This window comes from Melozone crissalis, unplaced genomic scaffold (assembly GCF_028551555.1).
Source record: "Melozone crissalis strain CALT ecotype California unplaced genomic scaffold, PUWL_Pcris_2 ptg000013l_1, whole genome shotgun sequence".
In the NCBI taxonomy this organism is placed as follows: domain Eukaryota; kingdom Metazoa; phylum Chordata; class Aves; order Passeriformes; family Passerellidae; genus Melozone; species Melozone crissalis.
The window spans coordinates 8,900,845-8,913,257 of record NW_026535791.1 but is presented as its reverse complement, the minus strand read 5'-3'; the positions used below and the strand labels follow the sequence as shown (position 1 = coordinate 8,913,257).

Here is a 12,413-nt window from a genome sequence, read left to right as displayed (position 1 = left end):
TAGAGAATGACAAATTGGGCTATTTTTATTGACAAAATGTTTTCCTAGTTTATTTTAAAACTACCTTTTCATTAAATTACTTGTCTTGATTACAAAATTTAGCAGTTCTATGTATGAAATAAGAACAATTTTAATGGCTCTGATACAGTGGTTTAGATATTATGGGTAATATTTTATGGCTCATTTAAATGAAGCTCATTTACCAAAAAATGTGCATCAAAAATGTAACTTTAATAACAATCTCATATCTCACTATTGATTTTCTGTTACAGTCAGGTAAAAAATACCTATTTAGCGTATGGGCATAAGTGTGAGTACATACATGTATACATAAAGAAAAAATCTGTAAGAGATTATTTTTGTGTTTGAACTAATGGTCATGTAAACATTTTCATACGTACAAGTAATAAGAAAGAACAGAAAAGGCTTTTAAAAAGATGAAGCAGAATCACCCATTATAAAGGAGCATTGTTTTCTTCTTTTAACAACCATAAACACTGAAGCCACTTCCTTCTTTTTCTCTTAAGTGCCTTAAATGCATCTTATCAAATAGATATGAGCTCTTCTTTGTGAAGCAGGAAGTAGAAACTGGATTTATGAGCTGCATCAAATGCATTTAGCATCTGCCAGGTCAGGAAGCAAAAAGATCCGTATCTACTTAGTACTGCCTATATTTGGCACAGAAAGACATCTGATCCACAGAATGATGCTAATGAATTTTCTGCTTGTCTCTTTAAACTCCCTCCATACAAAGATAACACTTCTCAACTGAAGGGAAGATTAGTACTAGACAGGCAGTAAAGCAGGTTGTTGCCCATGAAATGTATGGTGAATAAAATGGCATAAGGCTCCATTATTATGCAAATGAAAGGAGGGCACAGAAAAGAGACTATGGTCCACTACATGGTGAAGTTAGGTTACACCCAACCTCAATTTCCATTAAGGTCAACAATGCTGAACAAAAAACCTGGTAGAAATACAGTTGTGGAGAGTCAACTAAACTACCTTGAGTAAACCAGAAGATTGATTTTAACACATTAAAAACTGTTGTAATGAACTGACTCAGCCAATTTGGAAAGAAATATCCATGATATTACTGGTCTAGTAGTAGGCTCTTTTGCCAAGCAGATGACTGGAGACAGTAACATATCACTGAAGAAAACCATACAAGGTTTCTCTTTTTAAGAGATAGGAAAAAAATTATCAGGACAACTGCAAACCTTCAACAAAAAGCAAGATTTCAGGATTTATTATGGAGTAATGAATAGTAATGGAATGCAGTGAGATAAATTTAAAAAATGGCTTTCTAAAATGAGCTTTTTTAATACTTATAATTCAGAGAAAGTAAGGGTCAATATAGTAAATTCAGTAAAGCTGGGGTTGTCACAACACATTGAAATTTAGTCTTGAGACCCTGGATATAATTAGAATGTGGGAAAAAAAACGGGCTAAGAAGGAGCCATCCATTACTTTCAAAAGAAAAGAAAAGCCTATAACATTGATAAAAACTACTATGGGAGCTATTTTGTTTAAATATTTTGAATAAAGGTTTCAGGTAAAAACACTGTGGCTAAAATTGCTGATGACAAAATTACAAGGTACGACTGATGGTCACAGAAGCACAATTGTAAGAAGGCATTATGGCAGAACTGCAAATTACATTTAATAGTGAAAAGCTTTGTATCTAGTGAACATCACAGAGCTTCCCATTATAACTGGAATTCATCTTTGGTAAATGATTGAAAAGAAGGACTTGGATACATGAATTAGTGGGTAATTATTTAGTTGCTGATACAAAAATCTCACAGAAAAGGCAAATGTAGCTCCAAACTTTTTTGAATATTTTGCAACAGCTAAGCATTAACAGCATTAGAGGAGGCTCTGGAAAGATTCATTATGGAATACTGTGTACGCCTTCATATTTGAGAAATGTGGAAGTGCCACTATGGAGGTACTTAGCAATCTGCTGTTGCAGAACACAACAGCTATCACAAGCTGTAGATGAAAATTAAAAAAAAAAAAAAAAAAAAAAAAAAAAAAAAAAAGAAAAAGGATTGCAGGCTTGGCACGAGAAAACCAGTGCAAACTCATCAAGAATAAATTTTAATTTGGCAAGTGACAGTCATCAATATATAATTAAGGTTATGGAGAAGCTTTCCAATCAGCATAGCAAGTTAAACAAAAGCAGGACTAATCTTGAGATGCTTGCTATAAATAGGACTGTACTTAATTAATACTTGCAAGTCAGCAGGTGACTTGCAAACCTTTGTTCCCAAATGAAAATAAAATGATGGGAGGCCTGCGTCATTTGATGCTAAAAATGGAAGCAAAATTATATTTGTGGACATAAAATTTCAGTATGACACACTATAAAGTACATAACACTAATTGAAAGGGTTTAGGGCAAAAATATCAAAGGAAGTTATTCTAAATTCAGGCAACTGTATGAATATTTGATTTACATAAAAATCAGATTTGTATCTTTACTTTTTTTGCTGTGTATATCTTCAATATCTAATACAAATATGCTATACTAAGCCAATTCAGCTCAGTCTGATTTATCATTATGAATAACAATATTTAGAAACTACTAAGTGCAGTGCATTAACTCTCACTTTTAAAACATCAAACAAGCTAAATGAATAAGGGTTTAAAAGGTTCAATTTACATTTTGTGCCTTAACAAAAAATAACTTAAGAACTGATAAGACTTAACAACTTCTCAGGTAAGAATCCTAGTAAATTAGGGTGTGTGAAATCCACATAAATATGTGTGAAGAGATGTATTATAAGACCTTCTTGATCAGCATTATTATTATTATTACTAGTATTACTTTAGGTGAATGGTAAACTTCTTAGCATAGATCACAAAACCCGACCAGTTTTAGTTATAAAACTGGATATTTTTAAGTTCTGTTCCATATTTTTTACACCATGTCTTAGCACTTCTGTTGCCTTCTGAATGCAGAAATAAATACTGATTCATAAAGTGATTTAGAAAAATCTTAAACCAGAAACATCTATTATTTTATGAAAATCCTAAATACTTAAACCAACTTAGCAATATGGTAAACATGAACAGAAGCAAAGCCACAACTGATTGCATCTCTCCACGTTCTAACACTGTGACAGAAAGACACTAAATTTTCAGCAAACCTCATCAGTTTTCTGCAGCACAAGGCCATGTCAGTAGACAAAGCAGAATCATTACTAGATCTAGTGATCTTAACCCTGTCAGAAACAGGCAGTTGGAAGCCAGATGCCTCCTTCTTACTGTTTTTCATTCTAACTAATGAGTTCATCTACTACATTATGGGAAAAATATGGGCCTAAGTTAACTAAATGACATATTGTATATCTGGTGACCTCATCCGTCACGCTCCTTCCCTAAAATATCTTGTTTGCTTGTGATTTATGAAGTGTATTGTAATTGTTTTAACCTACTGAGTTACCTAAATAGCTCTTGCACTGCCTCCATATGGCTAAAAAATACAACCCACACTCCCCTTATTTATTAACCTAATAATGAGCAGTTTCATATGTAAGGCAAATACATACAGTTTTGTCATTATAAAAAAAAATTATACAAATCACACTTTTAATATTTACTTTAAAAAGATGGAAAAATAAAGTGTGTTTTCCTGTGATCTTCTTGTCCCTTTCATAGTGTTAAACCTTCCTACTAGATAAAAATGTGCTGACATTTTTCAAAAGTAAGATAAATGAAAATTATTTTTTAAATTGCTTACAATATGGCTGAAAAAATATTAGGAAGCAATACTATCCCAAGTAATTGACAAATTTCTGCTGTAAACAATAGAGAAATGTTTGGCAGTGGAAGGGTTTGGTCAACCTTGATATAGGACTTGCTACCACCTTTTTCTGCACTTGCACTGAAAAAATTTATGAGTTGTTTTCTGCATGGCTATCTTAAAGTGCTGGTGATAACCTTAATAGCTGCCTTTTATAAACACTTGGAAGTTTTCTACAAACTTCCAGAAACAGCACCCTACAAGCTAAAAGTGCTTTCATTCCAAGAAGGCAGGGATAGCTTCCTCCATAGGCGGAAGGGACAACTAACCAATTCCTAAACTCAACGCCATAAAGACAGAGTGGAAAAATTCTTCCTTGCAACATCACTCAACTTATTTTCATGCGTAAGAAGCAGCATGATTAAACTGAGATGAGAAAGTAAATATGGGAACAGAATCAAAGAGTAATAAGGTACATTGAGAGAAGTAAGCAAGAATTAGCTAGCAATAGAAATGTCCCTGGAGGTTGAGGCAAAACAGTGAGAAGAACTCCACTAAAACAAGCATTAAGTTTCCAAGCTGCTCTCTATCTGCTACTCAGGACCTTCTCTTCTCTTGGCATTTCTATTTCCCTGTGAAAGTTTTAAGCTGTTATCACAGTAAAAATTCCCCTAGTGACCTTGATCATGGCCCAACCATGTAGAATCTAGATGGTTTAGAATTTCAGCAGCTTGGCTGGTATTAATCTTCATGTAGCTATGCATTAATAGGCAAATTTGGTCATGTCCCACTAAAAGACTTCATGGAGTTCTGTTATTTCTGAGTCAAAGTAACATGAACAACACTCAGAGTAGAACTCATTTGCTGTTCTAAAATACTTTTTAAAAAGTTTCTTTTAAATTTTATTAATAAAATGTAAGGGAAAAGAGCCTGGCTTAGGGTTACAATTTTCCATTCTTTCACTATCAGTCTTTTATCTACAAAAACATTTGATAAAACGCAGCCTGAATTTAGCCTTCATCTTTATTTAGCCAACATATTTATCCAAGTTTCTGAAATTCCTGCCAGACCAAACACTGTCCCTTTCCTTGCACAAGGACAGCAATTGCACAGATTCAGCTGTCTGACAGCATGCTGCTCCATGTGCACACAAAGAGGTGGAAGCAGAGCACGTGCCATGGCAGCCCCTGGCTGGCAAGAGGAAAAGCCACAAGCAGGATACCTCAGGGCTCTGATATGTGTGGCTGAGGGCAGAAGGAACACAGCTGAAAATGAGGGGACTGAGGAAAGTCAGATAGGAAATACTTTGGGGTGGATTGGCAATTGGAAGGGCATAGATTTTGGTACCAGAAATTTAAGACAGAGGGTTGGGAATTTTCCTTTTAGCCAGAGTGGATTTCTGAGGAGAAGGGATGTAGCTGTCAACCAGGAAAAGCAGAGAAATGGAGAGGAACAGAGCCGGAGAGACTTAGGGTGGGGAAATCAAGATTGGGAAGTGATTGAAGAGAAAAGTTATCATCAGCCTCTGTTCACAGCTGCACGTGCATGAGTGCACATCTTCTCTTTTTGCTCTCTGGAAATTTCTTCTATGTGCTCAAATTCCTCATAAGTCTCATTTGTTTCTTTCCCTGCAGTCATTAAAGCAGGCCATACCTACCTTGACCACAGAAAGGACACTGAGAGAGCCATTTATGACAGACACAACCTCTTGATCTGTTTAGGCAGTCTTTAATCAATGTCTTAATTCTTCTTTACTACTCAAAGGTCTTGGACTCAGTGTTTGATGGATAAGACATCATTCTGATTGATTACCTGGCTGCCAAACAAAATGTCTTAAGCCAAAGCATTACCAAGATATTAACTAAAAGACATGAAGAAGATACAGTAAAAATAAGAAAATGAGAAGTCCTAAGAGAAATGTTAGCTTTAGAGTAAACCAGGTATTTAGATTTTGAAACAAAAATCAAATGGAAATTAGGAACAATATGGTAAGATGTTTTTTTCCCTAGGTGAATTTCCCTAGTTTTTTCAGTTTATATTTTTAGTAATTTATTTTTTACTGAGTAAACTCAAACCCACAAAATTAAAAAAGAAATTATTTTAGAGGTACTTATGATAATATCTGTATTTCTGATGTATGCTGAGAAAGATGGTGGTTTTGTAATTAGACATTTCTTACAAATGAAATTTTAAAAAAATCTCTCTCTGTAGTTACAGCATCCAGCAGCAAAAATTAACAGTGGAGCACAGAATATGTTCCATATAGACAAGGAAACATTAAAACATTTTGGTTTAAGCACTACTTTTTAAAAAACTGAAAGTTTTAAAAAAAACTTTTAAAACATCTGTAATTTGTACAAACAAATGAAAATAAAATAATTCCTACTATAACTGCTTCATGCATACATAATTCCTGATCAATTAATAATAAAATACATGTGCAAACATCTCCTGTGATGCCTTAAGAAGCTGGTAAAGTGCAAAAAATAATAGATTAAGATGTATTCATTACTATCTCATGATCTTCAAATGCATGTCTTTTCAGATGTAGTTGGAATAAGAAGCATATGTTTCATCAGAAGAGCAGTATGATTATTTTAAGCAGCAGGCAGAAATTCAATATAATTGGACTTTTATAAGACTCATGATTATCACCCATGCTCCTTATAGCATTCTCCTTTCTTCAAAATATATATACAACTATATTTTGAGTGGGATGGAGACATGAGTTTTGTCAGGACTCCCTGAGGCAAAGAATATTTTCACAGGCAGTGGAAATTTGTCCTTTAGTCCACTTTGTATACTTAGGCTGTTATCCTCATGCAAAATAGTTTGAAAATAGTCTGGAAATCTCTATGCTACTACATTAGAAATACAAAAAACAGTGTAAATCCCAGAGTACTATATACCTAGGGGACCTGAAAAACTGAATGCTTTACTTGTCTTCAAAGAGAAAACTGTTTCTGCAACATTTTAATATAGTTCGTTCTGTCAAGAAAAATAAATCAATAGCTTCCAGTCCACCTGCACCACATATCTTTAAGAAATCTATTAATTTACAGTGCTTTGGGGAAAATACAGGCAGTGATAGCAAGCAAGTAGAAAAGTCAATCAATTTTTGATAGAACTTTCTGATAACCTATATACTGATTTGCTTCACACAATATATATAGATAAGCTAAATTGCACTGTTGCCATACTTTCATTTCGGAAACACTCATGAATAATGCAAATGGAAGCATCAATTTTGAACTGAAAAGATCTACTCATTACTTTGTTAATTTTAATTTACTTAATTTTAATTTCAGTAATTTACAGGAGGTCAGCTGAAGTTGTAAAAAGAAAAAAAAAAAAAGATTCATATTTTCTACTGTTGGAGATGTGGAAACACTGTTGAAACGAATACTCCAATAAGCCTTCAAGGAAGAACAGCTTCAATAGCAACCAGAAGTGGAAAAACTAATTTCAAGTGATCCTGACCTCTACAGCTAAATCTACTTGAAATTGGTAGCTATGATTTGAAAATATTACTCGGTTTTACATGGTAAGGCTTATTAGCTGTTGTCAACAGAAGATACCATGCTCCTCTATTCCTTCTCTTATTCTGATGGAAAAGTGTTTCTCTCTCAAAATATGTACTGATTACCCACTATCTGGTAAGAGAAAAGGCTGCTCCTAGTTTTTGTGTCTCTAGTTCCACATCTTCCAGACATAACACATAACAGAGAACAAAATTGTTTCATAACAATTTTAGGAAAATATCCTTCTCTAAGTGGAGAAATCAACAGAGAACAAACCAATATTTTCTAAGCTATTACAATTGCTCCCATTTCAGAAATGAAAATTTTGGCATTTTGTGCTAAGCTCCAAAGGGTAGCTCTTGCTAACCAGTAAATGGACATTAATGATGTCTTGGCTAACTCAGCTGTATCTATGGACATATATGTAAAACAATTACAGATGTGGAAGGCGATATTACTAAGACACATAATGTCATTATTGGATCAGGGGCCTGACATCAAAGAATTTGATTCCAGCTTTTGTCATAAACCGGTGTTTGTGTCTGGAGTTCAGTTACGCCATGTCACAGGAGTCAGGATTGATCTGACCAAGACACATCAGCTGTGACAGCTGTAGTGAATGAAGAGAGATTGGCATTTCTAGTGACCAGTAGATCACAAAAGCAGGTCAGATGAACTGTACCCTAAATGTGCCCTAACCTCTCTTCCCCTATTTTTAAGGGAGATGAAGATGACTGGCTGAAATATTGATTCACTACTAATATTTTCCAGAAAGTAGAACCTATGCACGACTGATGATTTTAAGACAAAATCCTGAAAATCCAGTACAGAGGTTTTGGACAATCATTTTTAATGTTATTCTCATCTTTACTAAATCTTCCTATTTAATTATATTAATTAATTTTAAATTAGGAAGAAGCAAGTCTGCAGTATTTACTTTTGTAGGACTGTGTTTTTCATACAACCTTCAGATTCAAGAGAAAAGTTCTGATCTGCCATTTCCCTTGAGACTCTGGTCATTAATTACTTCAAAGTGTAAAGTTATATGTGACCTAAATTGAAGAGAAAGACCTTTCTCTTAATTTTGCAAGACCTGCTTTGTCTGACTACACACTGACTAATTTAAAAGTACTGAAGACCATTTAAAGTTACTGGAAACAAGGAGGAGAAACAAAAGCACTTTCAACAGAGCTATGATGAGAGTAAATCTACAGATACAGATATATTTTTCTCTCCCTGTGGATCAGGCCAGAAGGAAAAATAAATACAGAGGTATAGAATGTTATAAAGAAATAAATTTTTTCATTGTTAAGTGGTAGTCATGGACGCTACTGTAATAGTTTTTACTTCCTGGGTGTGACCTTTTTCCTTCAAGCACCAAAAGATAACAGCTAGCTTATGAGCGATATCTGAATCATAGTAAAAGAAACATTATTTTACCTTCTACAAACATTTTAAGTAAGGGTAGAATATATTTCCCTGCAAAATATATTTTAAGGTCTTTTATTTCAATGCTACTATTTATTTATATCCAGTAATATCAGTAAAGAAGGCAAAGTTTAATATTTTTTATGATGATAATGGAAGAGTTTCATATCAAATAAAATGATGTTAAAATTCTTATAACTCAAACTTGACAGCAGCTGTAGTTTCTCATAGGAAGCATTTGCTGATCACATACTGTAATGTACTTGAGCCAAGTAGGGTCTCACACAGACTGAAATAGATTTTAACTAAAGATATTGCCCCACACAATGGAAAAAATAAAAAAAGTAAGAATTTCACTAAGAACCAAATAATTATCTCAAATACTGGTAATATACCTAATTCTATCTTACCCTTTCCCTGGTAAGTTTCCTGGTCAGATAATTAGATTCTACTAAAAAAGGAGAAATGGTTGTCTTTTAAGGAGTCAAGTCCTCTTCCTGAATTAAAGAGCTCTTTTTTTGTACAGTTCTAACAATTATGATACTACTTGCTTGGTAAACAAAGAAAAAGTTCTTTATGTCCATCTAGTGTCATATGGAATGAATAAAATATATCTTCACTTCCAGGTAGCAATGAAATGTCCAATAATTTTCAATAAGTAGGACTTTGATTTAAAAATGTGTTGTTAATTTTAAAAGCTTCATTAAATCACTTTGTATTAAGTAAAAAATCACTTTGTATTAAGTAAAAATAACTTAAAATTTAAAATCATATTAAAAATGAAATTTGCTGCCAATGTCTGAAAGCAACTCAGGTCACTGAAAAAAACCCAATTGGCTTACCCACTGGAATGAAAGATTCTTTTGAAATGACAAATATGTTTTGACTTCTGGCCATTACTGACAGCATTTGCAATTTTTTTTTTCATGTAACTTTTTATTGATGTTCAAAACTGAGGAACTGTGTTCAAAATATAAAAAGTGGAATTGTTTTTCCTCCAATGGGTAAAGCTGTAAAGAGTATGAGACTGAGACGTCAGACAGTTAAAACCCTTAAGGATCTGATGATATCAACAAATAAAATAATTAACCACAGATAACATTTCCTTTACTGAATTATTTATTTCTAAAGCCAAACCACTTTTCTTTCTAATCTGCTCACACTTTTAATGTAGCTCTATTCAACTATTTCAAAACCAAAACTATTTTACTTGAATTCGAGGTAAAACAAATGCAATAGATAATAATATTAATATTAAGCAATAAAAAATATTTTCTTCTTTGTATGGCAGACAACAATACTAATCAAAATCACAAACCCTGGTTTACACACTGTTAAAAATTAAAACAATTTATAATATTGCATGCACACATCAAATTTATACATACATACACACATCAAAACTCGAGAAGTACCAGATTAACATAGTAACAGTCTAAGCTGATGTAATAAGTATTTTAACAGAATACTCCAAGAACAGCATATGACAAGCATAAGTCACATTATTACTGAAGTAGGATGCTAACTATTCTGTTCTTTATAAACTATGTACATTCTAAATAACTTGAACCTTTTAAAAATCAGTCTTTTTACCCAGTGAGATCTTACAAAATTATACGAAGGACATTTTAATCAAATTAATTTTTTAAAAATTATTTTACATTCTGTGTTTACAGCAAATTGCATGCAAATAATTGTGGAAATGTACAAGTAAACTTGGCTAATATTAAATTCAGGTAACCCTCTCTTTTTCAAGAAATGACAAAAACACCCATGTTCCTACCTTATAGAGTATCTATTAAAACATACAAACAAGCAAAACAAAACAAATCAGGCCCAAAACATATGCTAGTTGCTTTGGTAGAAAAATTGGTTTCCTTCAAGAGAAACACAGCACAGCACATTAAGTAACAGGCATAAATAATTCACATACAGTATCAGAGGTTTACATACCATCAGGAAGGCAAGAAAAAAAGCGAGAAAGGAAGGCAAAAGAACAGGAAAAGATACAGGGAAAGGGAATACTACAAAACTACTTTATACTTCATTTGGTATGCAATTTTTTCAAAACAGGCCTGATTTTATATTTATGGGCCTAATATTGTAGCAGAATAACCACAAACCAAAAGCATGTAAATTTTCCTATATCCATTCCCTTCTCCTGACTGTTTTTTTTTTGCTTTTTTAAAAATTGTTTCATATTATTTTATAATAATTAAAGATAATAAATTGTAGTGAAGGTGGGAGAGAGATTTTTTAGAAAAATGTAGGCAGGAAGTTAAACTTTTAAAGGTATCATCAGGTCTGATCTCCATGTAACCTGAGGCGTATACTTATTTATCAACAGTAACATCACATTTAGTTCTTGAAGTGCATTACATTAAATAAGAACACCCAAACAGGTTAGGAGATGATGTTAATATTACCTTTGTAAAATGAGTGGGCAAAGCTCTGCTCAGGAATTAACTTGGCAAGGAATCCATGGTTCAAACTTGGGTGAGGGATAGATGGTATGACCACAACTGTGGAGAAAATCATGGAATCAAATGTGAGCCAGCTAGTATTCATGTGTGGCCTGGTCCACTGTGGATCCATGACAGATATCCTATCTCATTGAAACATGCAAACATGGCATTACCAAAAAAAAAAAAAAAAAAAAGGCAAAAGAAAAAAAAATCCAATTTCCATATCAAGAGATAGGAAACAGCATACCTATTATTTGGGCACTTCAAGAGCAACATTTATAGGGAAAAAAAGACACAGATAGATAGATATATACAAGCAAATAGGCAAGACAATAAGGGATGAAAGTAGCAGTTTCTTAGTTTAGAACCATAACATTAAATGAGGAAGGCAAAAAGAACAATGATTTCTTTTAACTGACTACATTTATGTAGTATTTTTCAAATGGGAAACCTACAAGCACATTGACTTCAGAAAATTAAGTAAACTTAGCAAATTAAAACAGCATGATGAATCATAAAATAATGACTAAATGTGAATATAACACAAATTGGAAGAAAATTTCTATGAAGAATGAAAATTAGCAACTCCATAAATGAAGAAAGCAGTTAAAGATCAATACAAGAACAAAAACATAGACAAAAAATTTTGTGGACAAATGCAGCTCCTGTTTTCAACTCTTTTAACATAGAAGGTAGAGTTATAATCAATCCAATCAGACTTGAAAAAAATAATACTGGACTGAGTGCAAAATATTTGAAACAGAGTGGGGTAAGGTTTGCATCCCTCATTTCTAACAGGTTCTGAGACCTAACAGGCTCCCTCCTTTCGGGCTGAAGAACACATGCCAGTAAAACCACTACTCAAACAAATCACAAACAGTTCAGTCAAAGAAGGCAATAGCAATGTTTCCTTTTTATTCTATTGTTATCATAGGCTTTTAAATGCAGGCACCAATACAGGACTCCAAGAATGTACTCAGTCCTCCACTAATACCCTTTCACAAACCTCCTCACTCAAACAAAGGGAGCTCATGAGGGCAAGCAGCTGTATTCTCTGTTTATTCATTTTGTGGTATAAACATATCTGTTCTTCCTAACACATAACAGATTCAGGAAGATTTTTGGTGAACTACCTTGTACTTTACAATTTTAACTCTAACAGGAATCCTGTTTTTTTAAAATTATTTTCAAGTTGAAGAAAAATAAAAACATTTAAAAAAATACAAATGAAAATTAGAAATACCTTAT

General features: G+C 33.2%; 1 protein-coding gene across 4 annotated transcripts in view; it reads right to left on the bottom strand.

Annotated features, from left to right (window-relative positions):
- Nucleotides 1-12,413, bottom strand: part of NBEA (neurobeachin) — a 452,437-nt gene that overhangs the window by 280,197 nt on the left and 159,827 nt on the right. For 3 of the 4 annotated variants that reach the window (XM_054272359.1, XM_054272360.1, XM_054272361.1), the window contains one exon: nucleotides 11,127-11,222. The exons of the other annotated variant lie outside the window; for it this stretch is intronic. In XM_054272359.1, the coding sequence (XP_054128334.1) occupies nucleotides 11,127-11,222 (96 nt within the window). The remainder of the gene's footprint in view (nucleotides 1-11,126; nucleotides 11,223-12,413) is intronic. 4 annotated transcript variants of the gene reach the window in all.